The 22,220-nt window shown below is 44.1% G+C and overlaps 2 protein-coding genes across 3 annotated transcripts; one reads left to right on the top strand and one right to left on the bottom strand.

Annotated features, from left to right (window-relative positions):
• Positions 1-773: 773 nt before the first annotated feature.
• LOC121567883 (calpain-5) lies at positions 774-21,749 on the bottom strand. Of its 2 annotated transcripts, none has more exons than XM_045220329.1 (13): positions 21,330-21,749; positions 15,501-15,663; positions 13,408-13,539; positions 6,549-6,757; positions 6,238-6,430; positions 5,951-6,144; positions 4,695-4,772; positions 4,358-4,553; positions 2,289-2,411; positions 1,991-2,187; positions 1,785-1,906; positions 1,550-1,686; positions 774-1,404 (listed from the first exon to the last, which is right to left on the bottom strand). In XM_045220329.1, exons 2-13 carry the CDS (start codon positions 15,654-15,656, stop codon positions 1,225-1,227), a joined length of 1,917 nt encoding a protein of 638 aa, XP_045076264.1. In that variant the 5' UTR covers positions 15,657-15,663; positions 21,330-21,749; the 3' UTR covers positions 774-1,224. The 2 variants fall into 2 exon arrangements, with proteins under 2 accessions (XP_045076264.1, XP_045076269.1); XM_045220334.1 differs by having other exon boundaries at positions 15,501-15,660.
• ompa (olfactory marker protein a) lies at positions 8,806-10,127 on the top strand. Its single transcript, XM_041878239.2, has 2 exons — positions 8,806-9,096; positions 9,596-10,127. The coding sequence occupies exons 1-2, from the start codon at positions 9,004-9,006 to the stop codon at positions 10,022-10,024; spliced, it is 522 nt and encodes a 173-aa protein (XP_041734173.2). The 5' UTR covers positions 8,806-9,003; the 3' UTR covers positions 10,025-10,127.
• Positions 21,750-22,220: the final 471 nt, after the last annotated feature.

Raw genomic sequence — 22,220 nt, 5'->3', positions numbered from 1 at the left:
GGCACAAATCATGCTTCATTGACAGCATGGCCAATGTTGAATGTTTATCAATTTAAACTTGGAAAAGAGACCCTTAATCCCAGATTTGGGACCACACAGCCACTCCACTGAATAGCAGGCTAGTGATTGCTTTTCAATGCTTACAGTTAGTCACTGTCACTGATTCCTTCCAAACCACTTATTGAATTTGCGATTTCCAACTTGTTGTGTAATGTTTATGTCTAATGGCCGATGAGCACCGATACGTTTTACCTATAATTTCTCTTCATATGACAAGGATTAAAAAGGATTTGCCAGTAGATTGTCGACTTGATTCATGATGATGTCTGCTAGCTAAGATTTTGAAAGTATGATGTTGACATGATCAGTCCAATCAAAGCTACTGTAGAGATATAACGTGATTTGACTTCATTTTATCTGTGGCCAATGGCCTTCTTGGATGGGCACTTCTAATGTAACTATGGCAGCACCCAAGTGTCTTGAATTTGAGCTCTCCCTGGCTGCCCCACCATCACAGAAAGCACTGAGCTAGGCTGAAACACCTGCATTTTGGAGCTGCCTTACTCAAGAAAAGCAAAAAAGAGACCATGCTTGTATGCGGCTTTATTAACTCCATATATTTGCTAAACTGATATGTGACACATATTAATGCTAAAATAACATGCAATAAAGGCTAAACAGGTGGGGCTGCCCTGAATGACGCGTCGCCACTGAGTATTGGGCCTCCCACTGGAAAATCTATGTGATACAAAGTAGAGCAACATAGACAGAAATCTCATTTTATTCAAGTTTAATAATAAAGTTATTAACAAAAATAAGTGTCTCTCCTAAAGACTAGAAATGTCAGCAGCTGCTCTTGGCACCCAGACCAACTCAGCTACTTGAGAGACTAGTTCAAAGCAGACTGAAATGTAAAACATGTAAATAAATGTAAACAGGACAACATATACTGCTGAAATACTGGACATGTATTTATATATCTGTAATGGCACAAGTTATAGTGGTTATAAGATGAGAAAGGAGAACAAGGAGATGATCGCCCCAATGTGGCCAGGGTTGGTACTACATTCAGTAAAAACAACACTATACTGTCTGGAAGGCTAACTTTGGTCCCTCAACAGATATGTTTTATGGCAAATTAATGTATATTTATGGCTCTTCTCTCCTATTGGACGGTGGGAGTAAGGCACTGATTGATAGATTGGTTGATTGATTGACGGTTAGTCAGATGTTAGTGAGAATGTTGCTGGTCACCATGGAGACAGTGAGCGTGCCCGGGAGGTCGTTGTCTTGGTGATTACCCTTGTCCCTCAGGTGGACGGTAACCTGCTGGGGGTCGCCGGGTTCAGAGGTCAAACTGACCTGACCCAGGAAGGAATCCATCAACACGTTGTTGTTATACACCTGGGGGATGAATAAAGTTGTATTGAATTTAATTGAGAGAACGGTTACTTATAGAAACAACCCAAATTGTGACGTTCACTCTAACTCCTCTTTAACCCACTGGCGCGCACACACAGACCCCACCCCCCCAGCCCAGTCTCCTCACCTCTATCAGTATTGGCTGGTTAGTTTTCTTCCTGTAGAATAGAGCCTTGGTGTCGAAGGTTGGGCTGCGAGTGTCTTTAAAGACGGGAGAACAAACCTTCTCCCCCTCACAACGAATGATCACGTATGGGTCTGAAGCTGCAACACACACATACAGACTGTCAAGAGGAGAAGAAGACCAGACCAGAGAAGAAAAGAGAACAGACGGAGAAGGGAGAGAAGAAAGGTTTGTATACCTCCATCAGAGTCTTGTCCAGCCAGTCCATCTGCTCTGTGGACATGGATCTGAGTGACCAGGGAAGGGAAACCACACAGTCCTGACCAACACGTCTGGGCTGGCTCATCTAGGGTTAACTCTCTATGGGGGGGGGGAGAGAGAGAGAGCGAGATAATGAGGAGAGTGAGTGTGTGAGTGTGTGAGTGTGTGAGTATATGTGTGTACCTGCAGTCGGCGGGGACGTCAGTGAAGATGCGTAACAAAAAGTCTCCTTCCAGAGCGGGGTCAAAGGTTGTGGGTATGACAACGTAACGACCCTCCTTCAAGGCATAGCGTAGGAACACACACCTGGAGTTGATGTACACACTCCCACACACCTTCTGCTGCCGAGTGTGCATACGGTACTGCCTGTTCAACTCCACCTACACACACACACACACATTTTAATTAACACATTAATACACACATTAATAACACTTCCACACACCATGAGGTGATAAACACGCGCACACACACTTCTCACCCTGTGTATCTCAAAGCCTATAGCCAGGTTTTCTCCCTTTCCCTCTTTAGGTCTGGCTCTCCTGTCTGTCTGCTGTAGACATACCAGCACCTCATCCTCTGGCTTCTTCACGTTGAACACATACTGCAGGGAGACACACACACGTCCTACAGTTGAGGTCGGAAGTTTACATACACTTAGGTTGGAGTCATTAAAACTCGTTTTTCAACCACTCCACAAATTTCTTGTTAACAAACTATAGTTTTGGCAAGTCGGTTAGGACATCTACTTTGTGCATGACACAAGTAATTTTTCCAACAATTGTTTACAGACAGATTATTTCACTTATAATTCACTGTATCACAATTCCAGTGGGTCAGATGTTTACATACACTAAGTTGACTGTGCCTTTAAACAGCTTGGAAAATTCCAGAAAATGATGTCATGGCTTTAGAAGCTTCTGATAGGCTAATTGACATAATTTGAGTCTATTGGAGGTGTACCTGTGGATGTATTTCAAGGCCTACCTTCAAACTCGGTGCCTCTTTGCTTGACATCATGGGAAAATCTAAAGAAATCAGGCAAGACCTCAGAAAAGAATTGTAGACCTCCACAAGTCTGGTTCATCCTTGGGAGCAATTTCCAAACGCCTGAAGGTACCACGTTCATCTGTACAAACAATAGTACGCAAGTATAAACACCATGGGACCACGCAGCCGTCATACCGCTCAGGAAGGAGACGCGTTCTGTCTCCTAGAGATGAACGTACTGTGGTGCGAAAAGTGCAAATCAATCCCAGAACAACAGCAAAGGACCTTGTGAAGATGCTGGAGGAAACAGGTACAAAAGTATCTATATCCACAGTAAAACAAGTCCTATATCGACATAACCTGAAAGGCCGCTCAGCAAGGAAGAAGCCACTGCTCCAAAACCGCCTTAAAAAAGCCAGACTACGGTTTGCAACTGCACATGGGGACAAAGATCGTACTTTTTAGAGAAATGTCCTCTGGTCTGATGAAACAAAAATAGAACTGTTTGGCCATAATGACCATCTTTATGTTTGGAGAAAAAAGTGGGAGGCTTGCAAGCCGAAGAACAGCATCCCAACCATGAAGCACGGGGGTGGCAGCATCATGCTGTGGGGGTGCTTTGCTGCACTTCACAAAATAGATGGCATCATGAGGAAGGAAAATTATGTGTATATATTGAAGCAAGACATCAAGACATCAGTCAGGAAGTTAAAGCTTGGTCACAAATGGGTCTTCCAAATGGACAATGACCCCAAGCATACTTCCAAAGTTGTGGCAAAATGGCTTAAGGACAACAAAGTCAAGGTATTGGAGTGGCCATCACAAAGCCCTGACCTCAATCCTATAGAAAATCTGTGGGCAGAACTGAAAAAGCGTGTGCGAGCAAAGAGGCCTACAAACCTGACTCAGTTACACCAGCTCTGTCAGAAGGAATGGGCCAAAATTCACCCAACTTATTGTGGGAAGCTTGTGGAAGGCTACCCGAAACGTTTGACCTAAGTTAAACAATTTAAAGGCAATGCTACCAAATACTAATTGAGTGTATGTAAACTTCTGACCCACTGGGAATGTGATTTAAGAAATAAAAGCTGAAATAAATCATTCTCTCTACTATTATTCTGACATTTCACATTCTTAAAATAAAGTGGTGATCCTAACTGACCTAAGACAGGGAATTTTTACTAGGATTAAATGTCAGGAATTGTGAAAAACTGAGTTTAAATGTATTTGGCTAAGGTGTATGTGAACTTACGACTTCAACTGTATACACTACCGATCAAAAGTTTTAGAACACCTACTCATTCAAGGGTTTTTCTTCATTTTTAAATGGTGTTCTCGGGGTGATGAGAGGTGTTCGGTTTGCGCCAGACATAGCGTTTTCCTTGATGGCCAAAAAGCTCAATTTTAGTCTCATCTGAGCAGAGTACCATCTGTGAAAAACTGAGTTTAAATGTATTTGGCTAAGGTGTATGTAAACTTCTGACTTCAACTGTATACATTAATACACACATAGATAAACACACACAAATGCCCCCCCCCCATCCCCACCCCCACTCCTACCTGAGGGTTCTGTAGGAAGGTGTGTTTGTTGTTGGTGCAGCCCCCGGCGCGGTTGCTGAGCGGGTTGTCATGGTTCTGCCAGGCGCCCTTTAGAGAGCCCTCCTCCCAGGTCTTGTGGAAAGACAGGTAGGAAGTGTTGATCAGACGACACATGATCAAATCACTGAAGTACTGACAGAAGTCATCAAATGTCATCCTGGAGGGGGGATGGATGAGGAATGGGGGGGGACAGGAAAAGGGATGTCATCAAGCTTCATCATCCTATGGCCATCCATTTTCTCAGCCGTATGGAGGAAAGGTTAGGGGTCATGGCTAGAGGTCATAGGTTAAAACTCACCAGAATTCTCCATCGTCCTGCACCGTCACTCCGATCTTCTCTCTTTCACTCTTACTCACCTTCCCCCACTCCTCTGAGCTGAGAGAGACAGAGGAGAGAGGAGAGAGAAGTTCTCTATCACTCAGTGTTTGTCTGAAGGGTTTGCTGTGTAGAGTGAAAGAATGCTAACCGAACAGAACTGATAGAGTAGGGGACTCAAGGTTCTGAGACATGGACACCAACAGTGGCTCAAATGCACAGTTTACCCAAGACCTTCTGCTGCCGAGATGCTTTTTTTGAATTTTCCTATGATACAGGATATAAATTAAACAAACATTCTAACAGGAATAAACAATCTGTGCTAAAGGTCTCCGGTTCCCTGTTGGCCTACACTACCTCTTTCCACCAGCAGAGGGAGCAGTGAGTAATGAACAGGCCTATATATACATACACACACACACCCAGTGACTTGGGGGTTCCTCCAAATATTAAATTATATATATATATATATATATATATATATATATAGAAGCTCATTTACTGCAATTCTACACAATTTAAAAACTCTCAAATGCAATTTGGAGAACAGCAAAAACAGGCAAAATGTACTCCAGCATTAGCTGCCTGCTATGCACTAGATCAGCACCGGTATTAAAACTTGTTTAGTTACATGTCTAGTCAAACAGCAGTTACCTAGCGAAACTAATCTACTACAGCCATCTTTACCTCTGCAATGTGTTGGAAAAAAGTCATGCTGTTCCCTGCAACTGCATTGATGTGCTTTCCACAGAGAGGAAGAGGTGAAGCGAGAGGTTTCACACTTGCAATGCGTTTCAATGGGCTTATTTTGGACATAAGCTTGTCGCCTCCTTTCCCGCCTTTGGGGCAACAAATCCCATTGTTAGGGCTTAGACACGAGCATCTCGTCATTATATACAGATCTCTGCTCTCCATAAAGCCAGCCAGCCATACAAACAGCGTTTCCTCCCGCTCCCAGGCATCCGCATCGTCCTAAAGTCAGACGACTAATGCCGCAAAACTGCATTTTCTTTTTAAATGGGATTTGAACGATTTTCGTTGCCTATTTTAAAATTGTTGGTGTTGAGCTAGCTAGGGTATGGCGACTCCCATACCCTGCCATACCCAATTGACACCCTGCACACATTCTCCTCCTCCCCCCTTCTACCAGGCTAGGTCTTCCTTGTGAAAGAGGTATTTTGACCTCAATGGGCCTTCTTGTATAACTAAAGGTAAATAACAAACATTTTAAAACCTACCTGTCGCTCCAAGCGCCGTTCCACTCTCGCTCTCCCCAGGGGTTTCGGAGTCGTATCATTGTGAGTTTGTCGGACTTGAAGTAAGCCATGAGGCCGTGGCCCAGCCGGACCTTTCTAACATCTGTCACAGCGTAGGCATGACCCTTCACCAGACCACAGGCCAGACGAGCCTCCATCTCCGCTGAACTGGCCGCCTGGAGGGAGTGGTGAACGGTCAGGACTATAGGTGTGTGTGTGTGTGTGTTTGTGTGTGTGTGTGTGTGCGCATCTGTGTGTGTGTGTTATACCCGTATGGAGGCGCTGATGAGGCCTCCTCTGCTGTGGACCTTGAGGACTCTGTCGAAAAGCACTGAGCGTTTCTCCTCGTCCGTACTCAACCCTTCCTCCACAAGGTCCAAGGGCTCCGAGATGCCACCCGTGAAATCCACCAATGCATCCGCTGTGTTGCCCCCGTCCAGTGCCTCGTAACACCCATACATCCTACACACACACACACTCAGCAAAACCAATACATCCTACACAAACACAACAGTCTACTATAGCACTAACTTGGCGTAAGCCTTCCTCACCAAATCATTGTGTGTGTGTGTGTACTAACTTGGCGTAGGCTTTCTCCACCAGGGCGCTCCAGAACTCATTGCTGTCATTGGAGTGACAATACACCAAGTTGCCGTTCGCCGTGGGCAACCGGTCGTCGATGACAACATCCACCCATTCTCCAAAGCGCCAGAAGCGGAAGTGGAAAATTCCGGCGTAAGATTCCGGCTTCTCCTCATTCCATTCCTGGTCGTTATGGTCCGGAATCACCTGGGAGGGAGAGAAGATGCTTAGAACACATCACAGCTGTATGCCCTGGCTGGTCTAGCGGTAATGCTGCAGCCTCCGGCACAAGTCTTCAGTATCGGCATAGGTTCGGATACGGCCTATTACACTTTGATACAATCTCCCTCCAACTTTCCCCACTGCCAGTCTCTCTCACTATCTGCTCAATACAAAATCTGAAAATACCTTAAAGATATATATTTAAAAGAACACGTCACAGGTCATGACATTTATTCAGCTGGTGATTGTCAAGCAAATAACTACTGGTCTCACGGTAATTGACCGTTAATTAACATAAACACATTTAGCAGGTCGAAGGAATTGTCCGTAAAGCTCAGAGACAGGATTGTGTCGAGGCACAGACCTCGGAAAGGGTACCAAACAATTTCTGCAGCATTGTAGGTCCCCAAGAACACAGTGGCCTCCATCATTCGTAAATGGAAGAAGTTTGGAACCACCAAGACTCTTCCTAGAGCTGGCCACCCGGCCAAACTGAGCAATCGGGGGAGAAGGGTCTTGGTCAGGGAGGTGACCAATAACCCGATGGTCACTCTGACCTACGGTGAAGCATGGTGGTGGCAGCATCATGCTGTGGGGATGTTTTTCAGCGGCAGGGACTGGGAGACTAGTCAGGATCGAGGCAAAGATGAACGGAGCAAAGTATATTTACATTTTAGTCATTTAGCAGACGCTCTTATCCTGAGCGACTTACAGTTATAGTGAGTGCATACATATATATATATATTTTTCATACTGGCCCCCCGTGGGACTCGAACCCACAACCCTGGCGTTGCAAACGTCATGCTCTACCAACTGAGCTACATAGGGCCCTAGTACAGAGAGATCCTTCATGAACCTGCTCCGGTGCTCAGGACCTCAGACTGGGGCGAAGATTCACCTTCCAACAGGACAACGACCCTAAGCACACAGCCAAGACAACGCAGGAGTGGCTTCGGGACAAGTCTCTGAATGTCCTTGAGTGGCCCAGCTAGAGTCCAGACTTGAACCCGATCGAACATCTCTGGAGAGACCTGAAAATAACTGTGCAGCCTCGCTCCCCATCCAACCTGACAGAGCTTGAGAGGATCTGCAGAGAAAAATTAGAGAAACTCCCCAAATACAGGTGTGCCAAGCTTGTAGCGTCATACCCAAGAAGACTCGAGGCTGTAATCGCTGCCAAAGGTGTATCAACAAAGTACTGAGTAAAGGGTCTGAATACTTATGTAAATGTAATATTTCAGTTTATTTTTAATAAATTAGCAAAAATTTATAAAAACCTGTTTTTGCTTTGTCATTATGGGGTATTGTCTGTAGATTGATGAAGGATTATTTTTTTTTTTATACATTTTAGAATAAGGCTGTACAAAATGTGGAAAAAGTCAAGGGGTCTGAATACTTTCCGAAGTATTCTCTTTTTAAGAGGCTGCAATAGAATAGAAATGTTGCGCAACATGAGCTCATGGGCTCTCATTAAGTATTTGATTACATTTTCAGTTAAATTTGCATTGATATCAGAGTGATTAGAGGGACAATAGAGTGCTGAGTACCAGGCAGTTAGCAAGTTTGGTAGGCTACTAATGACCAGCAGCAGCATCAGAGCTTGGAGAAGCCTAATTACTGTGACTAAACGGTCACATGGAATTTGACTGCCATCATGACTCGTGACCGCCGATGTGGCGATAATGCGGTCACCGTAACAGCCCTAATCACAGCTAACTAAAACAGAACAAAAAAAGCAACCTTCTAGTGCATCATAACAACCAAACTCCAACAATACACACATACACACCACAAACAGACATAGGCGCATACCCACACAAATAAACACACACACACACACACACACACACACACACACAGCCAGCTAGCCCTGTGTGTGTATTAATAACCAGCCCATCCAGCTATGATCAACCAGTTCCCAGAAGCCCTCAGGAAAATCCCTGGTTCCTCTTCTGATGTCATCACTTCCTGTTGCCTAGCGCCACCACACACACCCAGTCCTCACTTCTGTTCTCCATCCCTCCCTCCCTCACTGTACATGCCACACAATCAATAGTCCCAACCAGAGAACTAACCCAACCATACTACCCTCTGGGAAAGGGAGGGGAAGGGGAAAGAGATGGCATAAGAGACAGAGGGGGAGAGGAACACAGCAAAACTATCTGCAGGCACAGACACAGATATCCATCCAGAGAGACAAGCAGGCCTCACTCCCTCCCCAGCACAGAAAGATGAGCTCTCAGATTAACACAGACCTGTCCGCGGCCCCCTCGTCTGGCTCAGCCCTGGAGCTACGCTTTGCAGAGGACACCTCTCTCACTGAGGTAAAACTGTTCATGTGGTTGAGATGAGGTTGAGATGGTTGATGATTGAAATAGCACGATGGTTCAGTTGGATGTGAGTTTGATTCTTGCATGGGTCTGATATACTGCGTAATGTGTTTACTGTAAGTCACTTTTGCCTAAAGTATTTTCTAGTAGACATAAAAAATTCAAATTGGCTTCTGCTACGTGTAGTAGTTTGGTACCGTCTTAAATATGTGCTTATCTAGAACAAAGTAGCCTATTTAAATTCGGACCGACAAATGCTTGGACAGTTTTCAGGAGTCGACTTGTACTGAATGGTACCTGCGTCTGAGTATCCTGCACGTCCAGCATATTATAGTTATACTATTATAAAAGTATTATTATAGTATTATTATTCTACAATGTGATTCGTCTGGGTGTCCAGTCCCTTCAGTGGAGCGGTGGAGTGGCCAAAAGGCTAGTTATATTATATTATTATTCTATTAATTATGATTATGATTATTATTATTGTTGCTAGGTGATGCGGCTGCGTTTCCAGTCCCTGCAGCGGAGCGGTCAGAAGCGACAGGAGGGGGAACGGTTGCTCCTCCCCCACGAGGCCGTCTACCGTCTGGACTTCGCCAATCAGGAGCTGACGTTTGTCCACTGGTCAGTGTCTCTGATTGGCCATGGCAGAGTGACTGTCACGGGGATCTCCCAGCTCTGGACCCCTGACCTCACACACCTGATGACCCGGCAGCTTCTAGAACCCGTCGGAACATTCTGGCGGAACGCTGGCGACAAGGAGGACATGCCCCTCAAGTGTCTGGAGGCGGACATCCAGGAGTTTGGGGAGCGAATCGCGGAGCTGGCCAAGGTCCGCAAGGTCATGTACTTCCTGTTTGCCTTCAAGGAGGGGGCGGAGGCTGACAAGGTCAGCATCTCCATGGAGTTCAATCTGGCCTGACCTACAAACCTTAAAGGGATACTTTGTGATTTTGGCAATGAGGCCCTCTGGACACAGAAGTGTGTATTTCTCTGTGTCCAGTATGAAGGAAGATAGAGGTAGTTTTGGAGCCAATGCTAACTAGCATTAGGGCAATGACTGGAAGTCTATTGGTATCTGCTAGCATTGAAAAGCATGCTAGCAGATACCCATAGACTTCCAGTCATTGCGCTAACACTAGTTAGCATTGGCTCACGAAACTACATCTAACTTCCTTCATACTGGACACAGAGACATACAAATGGTCTCCACAAGTTCATCTGATTCTGGGGAAGTAGATAAAGGGCTTCATTGCCAAAATCCCAAAGTATCCCTTTAACTGCTTCCTCTTCCCTCTACTCCTCTAGTCTCCCTCTCTCCATTCTAAGGGAATGCCTTCTACTACAGCCATTCTAGGTTGGACCAGTCTACACTGCTCTCTCTTTCTACATCCCCCGCCCACACACACCCACCGAGTCCCATCTCATCTGTGTGTGTGTGCGCGTGTGCACACTTCCTTCCTGAACATCTATCTATTAGGGGTGTAACGATCCATCTACTACATCGATGTATCGATTTATATTCCTATGATCCAACTACATCGATCTGTGTTCGGCGAGTTGGCCTTTTGGACAACATATATCGATCTAACATCGTTTTAAAATGTAATAAATCGATTGTATCGATACTAGGAAATAACCCATTGGATTTAAGCACGTCAGACTTTATATGGATGTTTTTTCTTAGCACTTTTAATGATAAAGGCTTTAAACATTACTCGATTCAGTCTGCCTATCCGTGACGTCATCGCGCCAGCAGCAGCGCAAAGGCGCCAAGACAACAAAACATAGCATGGCGGACGACAGAGGAGAAGCCGACGAGCGAGAAATTATCAAGCCACCATTGCGGTCCTTACAAGAAACAGGAATCTAGGAAACTTCACCTGCACTGTCCAGTATCCAGGTATTTATTTCAGTCACACTGGTTGAATTTTTGGCTAAAAGGTTACTGAATCGATTTCAAGTCACTGAATCGTTTCGGATCGTATCGTTCTAAATGAACCAATATCGTCCTTGAATCGTATCGACAACCACGAATCGTGATACAAATCGAATCGTTGTTAAAACGAATCGTTACACCCCTACTATCTATGCATGTCACTCAACAACCTGCTAGAAACCATCTTCTGATAAAGGTACAGTAGTTACACAGTAGTAACAGTAGGCTGCAGAATCACTAATTTAGGAGTTTATAATCCTATAGATACAGGTAACTGCCAAAATAAAGGAAACACCAACACAAAGTCTCTTAATAGGGCGTTGGGCCACCACGAGCCAGAACAGCTTCAATGCACCTTGGCATATATTATACAAGTGTCTGGAACTCTATTGGAGGGATGCGACACTTTTCTTCCAGAAGAAATTCCATCATTTGGTGTTTTGTTGATGGTGGTGGAAAACGCAGTCTCAGCCGCTCCAGAACTCAGAATTTATACATGACCCTAAGTATGATGGGATGTTAATTGCTTAATTAACTCAGGAACCACACCTTTGTGGAAGCAGCTGCTTTCAATATACTTTGTATCCCTCATTTACTCAAGTGTTTCCATTATTTTGGCAGTTACCTGTACATTTATATTGAAAACCTGAATGATATGAATAGCTTGTTCTCATCCTTATTTATAGGAAATATTAGAGAACCAATGCTGCAATGTAACTCCAACTACCTACTGTACTATGACTCTAATCTACACTGTTTTACTCTCCTATTACGCTGCACTGATGTAGTAGTTACCATATTCACTTTGCATGAAATATCGCAACAGTATACTTTAAACTGGCCATGTCCTCTACTGCTGTCCAATAAAGAGCTGTAGGTACTCTGTCCTGCTGTGTGTGTGTTAATGGCCAGGACAGGGGACAGGATAGAGACGGCTTAGCCTCAGGCTACAGTAGCTACGGTTGCTGTTCATTCATAGGGCAATCAATACACTCTCTCTCTCTCTCGCTCACACACAATGGACAAGTGGTAGACTACATGCCAGAAGGCAAATGTAACACTTTCGAGACAGAGACAGACAAAGAGAGAGAGAGAGAAAGCGAGTGTGTTCATGTGAGTGATCTGGAGCAGATACTGCAGCACCCTCCCACTGGATTAATAACAGTGTGTGTGTGTGTGTGTGTGTGTGTGTGTTTGTTGGGGTAGAGGGGACAGTAGGAAGGTACAGTCTGGTCCAATTAATTCTACTGTGTGTGTTAACGAGCTGCTTCTAGAACACATCGTTGCTCTCTTGATAGAACATGTAATTAAACACCAGGACTAAGCAACAGGTAATTATGTCCAAAACACACACACACACACAAACCACTACTACTCATAACAACAAGATATTCCCTGGGAGCTAATAATATTGGTAAATACGGTGCAAGTGTAACAGGGGTAGTTTAGTGAAGACAAGTGACCTTGCCTGAGGCTTTAGCTCAGCAGACTAACACAGTCTTGTACCGGACACTCAGTTGGTCAACAATCCCAGCACGAGGGGAGAGAGCTTTATCCAGAGAGCCTGTGTTAAGAGGAAGACACACCAAAATGAACGTCGACACACCATAATGAACGTCGGTCGTGTGCAGTAGATCACCTTCTGGGTGTCGACTAACAGTGGCGATTCAACATGTAGAATAATCCGGGAAATGAACAGAAAATGCTTAGAACTCTTCATCGACCCGGTCTACTTAGGTCTCTCCTGCCAGCTCTGTCTCTGGGGTGAAATCAGCTCTCCAACCCAACAGCAGCTGTTCAGGAGGAACATAATAAACCTGCTCAGTTGTTTCAGATGAAAGATCAGTAATGATTTAGTGAGGTAGGGGTACGGCGTTAGATCACGCCAGTAAGATCACTCCACAGCTTGAAATATCATCAATGGCGCTGCCCAATTGGTACCTTTTCAGTGGTGCAGTCATGTGTGCTTGTAAAGCAAAGGACTACTATTTTGAGCCCTTGAACGGACAGGGACAATGGAGTGACGTCCTTCACACTAGGAGCTAGGGGTTAGGGGTAAGGAGCTAGGCAGAGCCTCTCTGAAGTGGTGGAAAGTTGAACACAAAAATGCTAATGATTCACTGTGAACTCAGTGGAAAAAATACACACTGACATCTCAGAAGGGCCACACCAACACATGCACAAACACAAGCCACTCTTCCAAATAGGAGTCGGAAACAATAATAAACTCCAAATCATTCCGTGTGTTTGTGGTGGGGGAAAAGTGTCAATCCTTCTCGATCAGGTCTCTAATCACATCCTCCTACTGCACGTCACACACCCAAGGCAAACACACGCATGACATGCACACAGCCAGGGAGTCTTACCTTTTGCCACAGACTTTCTCTGGATGCCAGGGAGGAGCAGGCAGCTACGAACCAACAGTTCCCCAGCTGGCCCTGGAGGAGGTCATGAGCACTGATACCATTCACAAACAACTTGGGGTTATCACACAGCTCCTATAGAGAAGGAGAGACAACATGGCGCTAAAGCTAGAATTACAATGCTAAGTAATGTCTCTTATACTGTATGTGAATTAGAGTTCAGAGCAGTCGGACTTCATGCCCTTGTATCAGATTGTAAATTAAAATGAAATTAACACACAGCTCCTATAGAGGGGGGAGGAGACAACATGGGGTTAACACAGAGGGGGAGGGTGGGAGGGAGAGAGAGACAGAGAGATAGATAGAAAGATGAAGAAGAGAGACGGTCTTGTTTCTGAGATGCTTATGAGTAGAAGCCAAGAGAACCATTAGTGATTAAGTTCTCTCTCTTCCTCTCCATCACTATATCCTCCATCATGTTAATTCATGGCACTCAGAGACTTTTTATGTGGCTGTGCTGCTCTCTCTGAGCTGACCACTAATGGAAGGCTTGGGTGGAGGGAGGGTTACCCAACAGTCTGGATGCGTCCCAACTGGCACCCTATTCCCTATAGTGCACTACATATGAACAGGGCCCAAAGCGCTCTGATCAGAAGTAGTGCACTGTGCAGGGAATAGGGTGCAAGTTGGGACCTCTAGAACCACAGATCATTAACTCCCTTCTCCACCCCTTCCTGCTCCATCCCTCAGCCTCAGCAGAGAGTAGCCTCTCTGGGCAGGGTGCGGTAGGACAGGCCCCGGAGCAGGAACAGGAGAGGATGAGGCAGAGGAAGAGGAAGAGAAGCAGACCACACTAAGCTACTCTTTGGGACTACACTGTACTAGACACTACTGTTAACAGGGGGATCAGAGGTATTGTGAAAGACATAGGTGATAAAAACCTCTGGTACACTCCCAAAGAAGATCAGTAAGTCTAACATACTGTAGGGTGGATCTGTTTCTCAACTCGTTCCATGGTTCGCTGCTCTAACCACACTCGCTCTTTCTCTGAACCAGGAGGCCCTCCTAAGGAATCTCACTGGGTGAGAAGTAACCTTTTGCCTTGGGCTTGATCAGCTGCTGTGTTGGAGCAAGGCTGGACAAAAACAGGAATACCATAGATATATTATTTACATTTACGTCATTTAGCAGACGCTCTTATCCAGAGCGACTTACAAATTGGTGCATTCACCTTATGATAGTTAGTGGGACATTTTTTATATTTTTCTAATTTTTATTTTAAGAGTATATTTTGTTAATTTTCATTTGTTTATATATTAGTACTGTTTTTACCATCCAGCTGGTCCTATTGCAAGAGGATAGTGATGACCACAGCAGTGGTTTTTATACTTTTCCTCATTAAATAAGATTAACTACTACCACTCCTGTTTGGTTGGTAATGGCGCAAAGGTTGGGGAAATGCACACACACACACACACATACATACCCCGATCGAAGGGTTCATAGAGAACCACATCTCTTCCGTTCTATTCTTGATTTATCCCCACTTTCTTTCTCATCCTCTCCACCTCTCTCTCTGAATAGCTGTGACATGACGTACCCAAACTGTCAGTCGGATGCTTATTCAAACACCTTAACTCTAGGGCTGCCACAATTACCGTTTAACCGACGGTTACGGATGAAGACTGTGAAAATAAAATAACCGTCATAATAAAATAAGGAACAGCTGACTGAAGACGGGACTGCCAGGCATTTGTGCGGTTGAGTCAGTTTCTGCGTTAACATGGACTCTTAAAAACGGTGATTTTCAAACACTATGAGATTCGTGGTGATGTGGTGAGCAAGAAAATACTCTCCCTCTGGCTAGAAACTCATTGCAAGTTTTGAAAATCACATGTTTTACTTTTAATCCTAACCTGTGATGTCACAGATAATATTTTGGGGACCTTACTTTTCTTTTTAACCACAGATCATAGAAACGCACTGTTTTCACATACGTAGACACTGGTTTGGTGCTGGAGATTATGAATATGAAGTCCCCCCCCACACACACACACACACACACCCCCCCCACCCCTCCCGTCAGTGTGTGGTACCTTAGGTCTCTTCCAGGTGATGGTTCCTATGCGGTTGGTCTTGTAGAACAGAGACTGGTCCGTAGCCGGAAACACAGAGTCTTCAAACAGGACTCGACGCTGCTGACACTCCCTACGCAGGGAGGAATAGCCCTGGTCTTCATATGGTACCACCATCACCCTGCTGGAACACACACGCACACAGTTACACACACTCCCTATGCAGGGCAGCGAAACACTGATTATTATACGGCACAACCATCCTCCTGGAATACGCAGTTACACACACAAACATACGACCAAACAGTGAAAAAATAAGAATTAAAAAATAATGATATACAGTGGGGAAAAAAAGTATTTAGTCAGCCACTAATTGTGCAAGTTCTCCCACTTAAAAAGATGAGAGACGCCTGTAATTTTCATCATAGGTACACGTCAACTATGACAGACAAAATGAGAAAAAAAATCCAGAAAATCACATTGTAGAATTTTTAATGAATTTATTTGCAAATTATGGTGGAAAATAAGTATTTGGTCAATAACAAAAGTTTCTCAATACTTTGTTATATACCCTTTGTTGGCAATGACACAGGTCAAACGTTTTCTGTAAGTCTTCACAAGGTTTTCACACACTGTTGCTGGTATTTTGGCCCATTCCTCCATGCAGATCTCCTCTAGAGCAGTGATGTTTTGGGGCTGTCGCTGGGCAACACAGACTTTCAACTCCCCTCTAAAGATTTTCTATGGGGTTGAGATCTGGAGACTGGCTAGGCCACTCCAGGACCTTGAAATGCTTCTTACGAAGCTACTCCTTCGTTGCCCGGGCGGTGTGTTTGGGATCATTGTCTTGCTGAAAGACCCAGCCACGTTTCATCTTCAATGCCCTTGCTGATGGAAGGAGGTTTTCACTCAAAATCTCACGATACATGGCCCCATTCATTCTTTCCTTTACACGGATCAGTCGTCCTGGTCCCTTTGCAGAAAAACAGCCCCAAAGCATGATGTTTCCACCCCCATGCTTCACAGTAGGTATGGTGTTCTTTGAATGCAACTCAGCATTCTTTGTCCTCCAAACACGACGAGTTGAGTTTTTACCAAAAAGTTCTATTTTGGTTTCATCTGACCATATGACATTCTCCCAATCCTCTTCTGGATCATCCAAATGCACTCTAGAAAACTTCAGACGGGCCTGGACATGTACTGGCTTAAGCAGGGTGACACGTCTGGAACTGCAGGATTTGAGTCCCTGGCGGCGTAGTGTGTTACTGATGGTAGGCTTTGTTACTTTGGTCCCAGCTCTCTGCAGGTCATTCACTAGGTCCCCCCGTGTGGTTCTGGGATTTTTGCTCACCGTTCTTGTGATCATTTTGACCCCAAGGGGTGAGATCTTGCGTGGAGCCCCAGATCGAGGGAGATTATCAGTGGTCTTGTATGTATTCCATTTCCTAATAATTGCTCCCACAGTTGATTTCTTCAAACCAAGCTGCTTACCTATTGCAGATTCATTCTTCCCAGCCTGGTGCAGGTCTACAATTTTGTTTCTGGTGTCCTTTGACAGCTCTTTGGTCTTGGCCATAGTGGAGTTTGGAGTGTGACTGTTTGAGGTTGTGGACAGGTGTCTTTTATACTGATAACAAGTTCAAACAGGTGCCATTAATACAGGTAATGAGTGGAGGACAGAGGAGCCTCTTAAAGAAGAAGTTACAGGTCTGAGAGAGCCAGAAATCTTGCTTGTTTGTAGGTGACCAAATACTTATTTTCCACCATAATTTACAAATAAATTCATTAAAAATCCTACAATGGGATTTTCTGGATTTTTTTTCCTCATTTTGTCTGTCATAGTTGACGTGTACCTATTATGAAAATTACAGGCCTCTCTCATCTTTTTAAGTGTGAGAACTTGCACAATTGGTGGCTGACTAAATACTTTTTTTCCCCACTGTACATTTTCGGGATGGAAAAACCCTTTTAGTGTAAACTTAAACAACAAAAACCAGACAAAGTATGTAGAAATTATAATGCAAATATAACGTTATATTTTTAAATAAGCGAGAACTAACAATCACCTAAATAAAAGCTAGACAATCAGGGAGAATTCAATTCCCAAAACAATTCATTTAGCAGTATTGACTGTTATTGTTTGAACAAAAGAACACTGCATTAGTAATGGAAAAATGCATAGAATTTAGGTAAATTAGCTTTAAAACTGGAACATTTTCTCTCAGTTCCATGGAGAAATGTGTAGAATTACAGGAAATTGGCTTAAAAATGTATCAATACCGCCAAGATGGGGGCCGTTGAGCCACGCCCCCTGCTACAACCACCACCTAAGTCCCTTTTGGATCCAGAAAAAACCCTGGTATCGGTAGCACAGGAGGTTGGTGGACGGGCTCATGGTAATGGCTGTAGCGGAATAGTATCAAATACATCAAACACATGTTTTGGATGGTTTCGCTCCGGCAATTATTATGAGCCGTCCTCCCCTCAGCAGCCTCCTGTGAGGAGGGGCAAGGAGAGGGATAAAGGGAGTGGTCGGTTCACAACAGCTAGAAGGACTAACTACACTGAACAAAAATACCTTAGCTTTAAGGCTACATTTTTGTGGTGGGGAGTCTATGAGATGTATGCCAAGAAGAGGGCAAAAAAGAGAAGGGTATTTGTGTGTGAGTGAGACAGAGTCCCATTATCTACTGACTCCTCCCATTGAAAGTAGAGAAAAATAAGCACTGTTGTTCAAGGATATCCTCTTTTTCAACACACACCATATGAGTCACACCCGAATAACATAATTCTCCAGTCACGTGACACATACAGACAACAGACACTCCTAGTTTACCCATGGATCACTGGGAGTAACCAGCCCCAACTCGAATACTAGATCAGAGGTTCCCAGATCTTTTAGCACAGTGTGCTTAGCATAGAGTCTGTCTGCTAAACACACACAAACTGCTGCTGTTCACTGCTCGGACAGTCAACAGGACTCCCTGGTAGTCATGGAGATGCTTATGGGACGTAGCCAGGCAGTCTGTAATCATGTTAGTGTTTGACAACCCTGTTAGAGAGAGAACATACACTACACAATGCAGACAAACACACTACACACACTAGCACACACACAGGGTTTACCATAGACCTATCCTGGAGAAGAGAGGAGGGGCAAGGAGAGGGATGAAGGGAGTGGTCGGTTCACAACAGCTAGAAGTTCTAACTACACTAAACAAAAATATAAACAGAACATGTAAAGTGTTGGTCCCATGTTTCATGAGCTGAAATAGAAAATCCCAGAAATGTTCCATATGCACAAAAAGCGTATTTCTCTCAAAATGTGTGTACAAATTTGTTTACATCCCTGTTAGTGAGCATTTCTCCTTTGACAAGATAATCCATCCACCTGACAGGTATTGCATATCAAGAAGCTGATTAAACAGCATGATCATTACACAGGTGCACCTTGTACAGGGGACAATAAAAAGCCACTCTAAAATATGCAGTTGTGTCACACAACACAATGCCACAGATGTCTCAAGGTTTGATGGAGCGTGCAATTGGCATGCTGACTGCAGGAATGTCCACCAGAGCTGTTGCCAGAGAATTGAATGTTAATTTCTCTACCATAAGCTGCCTCCAATGTCGTTTTAGAGGATTTAGCAGTACGTCCAACCGGCATCACAACTGCAGACCACGTGTAACCATGCCAGACCAGGACCTCCACATCTGGCTTCGTCACCTGGGATCATCTGAGGGGGGGTGGGGGTGCTGAGAAGTATTTCTGTCTGTAATAAAGCCCTTTTGTGGGGAAAAATTCATTCTGATTGGCTGGGCCTGGCTCCCCAGTGGGTGGGCCTGGCTCCTAAGTGGGTGGGCCTATGCCCTCCCAGGCCCACCCATGGCTGCGCCCCTGCCCAGTCATGTGAAATCCATACATTAGGGCCTAATGAATGTATTTCAATTGACTGATTTCCTTATATGAACTGTAACTCAGTAAAATATTTGAAATTGTTGCATTTATATTTTTGTTCAGTATATACTACTACAGGAATACTGTATGCAGTTCAGTCTAACACCACTACTGGTTGGACTTAGTCTACTGGAGGTCTAGATGGAGCTGTCACGGTTCTATCTGCACCCATCTATTTCTTACAGATCTGAGGGAGTAGGAGCTAGGGAAGGGGACTATAATAATGCTTACATATCTTGCATTACTCATCTTATATGTATATACTGTATTCTATACTATTCTACTGTATCTTAATCCATACCGCTCTGACATCGCTCGTCCATATATGTATATATTCTTGATTCATTCCTTACTTAGATTTGTGTGTATTGGATATATGTTGTGAAATTGTTAGATATTACTGCACTGTTGGAGCTAGAAGCGCAAGCATTTCGCTACACCCACAATAACATCTGCTAAACACGTGTATGTGACCAATAACATTTGATTTGACTAGGGGTATGAATGGAACGTGGCCAGCCTAGCTGTGGGTTCTGTCTGGGAAGGGGACTATTGGGTTCTGTCTGGCCTGACAGGAAACAGTGTCATCTCCACATCCATGTTTAGCCGAACCCAAAACGAAGATAGTATCACCAAGTATGAAAAATGTATGCACTCACTAACTGTAAGCTAAATGACTAAAATGTAAATTAAGGTTGGTCGAAAATTATCTGTGCTACGCCAAATAGTACCTATCCTGTAAAGGCTTATGGAGCATCACATTAGCCCATTACAATCTGCTAGCTACTCTAACCACAACACCAACCCAATGTTAGCGGAGGGTGTGGCTGGCATGGTGTGTGGGTGTTCGTCCGGCATAACACCGTAACAGATATGGCACAGACTGAAATGGCAGAGACAAACTATACTACAACCGTCGCTTTGTTCACAGTTCAATCCCCATTAACCATACTCAAGAGTATAGGACTCCATTGAACAGTTGAGTCCTACACGACTCATCAGGCTTTAGAACTTCTACTGAGAAATGAGGTGGGGGATGGAGAGAGAGAAAGTCAGGATTCATAACAGACCTCCGCAGCCTGGGCCAAAGGTAGTAGCTCTGCTCAGTAAGTCTAAACACTATTGAAGTTGTAAACACATTTTACAGAAGCTGCAGCTGCTGGGAGGAAACACTTACAAAAAAATATTGCAGTTTTGAAACTGCAGTAACTCCAGTCGACTGTGGTATTTTGGAAGCAGTAATAGTGCACTCTTAACTGCAGTTACACTGCAAAATTACTGCAGTAAAAAAAAACGTATTTTGGACGCAGCATACTGCAGTTATACTGCACTCTGACTGTAATCTTTTTTCGTATTCTGCTCTCCAGCGAGGGGATAGTCGGCTACTGAACTGAAATAACGACAAAACGTGTTTTATACTTGCTGATGACACAGCAGTTGGTAGCCAAGATAAACTCAACTCCACGGTGTACTGTACTTCACAACAACGGAGTTGCGCAACGACTAGTGTGGAAGGACTGGAGCTCCGACATCACATACAATTAACTTTTTATATAAAAAAAAAAAAGGTCCTGTCTAATTGTAGGCTATTGTTTGTGGAGTTCAATCAGTCGTTTTTGGAAAAAAAATCATTTTATGTGACGTCCGAGCTCCAGTCCGCCCACTCTCGTCTTCGCTCAACTCGGTTGACTTGAAGTAGGCCAACATCGTGGAATTTACTTGGCTGGCTGTTGGTAAAATCGTATGCTCTAGAAAAGTCCAGATACGTTCACACACACAGACAAAATGATACACATTTGCTGTTGGCTATGCTCTAGAAAAGTTTAAATAAGTTCATCCATCGTAATACATTTCCGTCAAACCGACTGGCTGCTTTAATTAGGCTAGTTTACCTTGGAAGGGTTTACTCCCTCGGTGACGTATTCGTTTCTCTACGGTCCTACTTGTGCTTCAGTCGGTGTGATCCCTGTTCTCTCTCGGAGGCTGCTCTTCTGATGCACGAGCTCCTCAGGGCTTTCTTGCTGTCTCTTTCGCGCTCTCTTTTTCTCTCTCGCTCTCACGCACAGGGGAGGGCTGAGTGTCTTACGGCTGGAGCTGAGCTCTAGCTACTCCGGTTCCCTGACTATGTTGATCAGAAACATATGGTGGTCTATTTTAGTGTCGACTAGACCTACTGCTCCACTGACATGATCAAGTTGAATCAAAGCTCTTGTAAAATATTAATTGGAGCCTACTGTTTTTCACATAAAACATTTGAGAATAAATCCACGTTTCTTTTGGAAAGTGGCTAGTACTGCTAATTTCCAAACAGTAGTCTATTTTTGCCTTGTCGTTTAAAAAAATGTGTGACGTTTATCTTATTTGGACAGCCGTTTCCGTTATGATTGTGGGCAAAACGCCTCTCACTCTTCATAAATAATTTTTTACTCCTAAAGCAACTTCGCAACCCAATATTGTATTTTTTCAGAATTAGGTCTAATTCGTTTCAAAACGCACAAAGAAATATAAAATATTGTCGTACAATGTTTTCGAAATGTATGCCTGCAAAGTGGGATGCGTTTAGGCTGCGTTCACATAGCTAGCCCAATTCTGATATTTTTTCACTAATTGGTCTTTTGACCAATCAGATCAGCTCTGAAAAAGATCTGATGTAAAAAGATCTGATGCGATTGGTCAAAAGAACAATTAGTGGAAAATATACAAGAATTGGGCTACCTGTGTGAACAAATCAAATTGCAGTCAGTATGCATTAGATCGGTCAATTTGCCAGTCTGGAAACAATG

This window comes from Coregonus clupeaformis, chromosome 6 (genome assembly GCF_020615455.1).
Source record: "Coregonus clupeaformis isolate EN_2021a chromosome 6, ASM2061545v1, whole genome shotgun sequence".
Taxonomy (NCBI): domain Eukaryota; kingdom Metazoa; phylum Chordata; class Actinopteri; order Salmoniformes; family Salmonidae; genus Coregonus; species Coregonus clupeaformis.
Note: the sequence above shows the minus strand (reverse complement) of the source record. Positions and strands in the feature narration are given on the sequence as shown.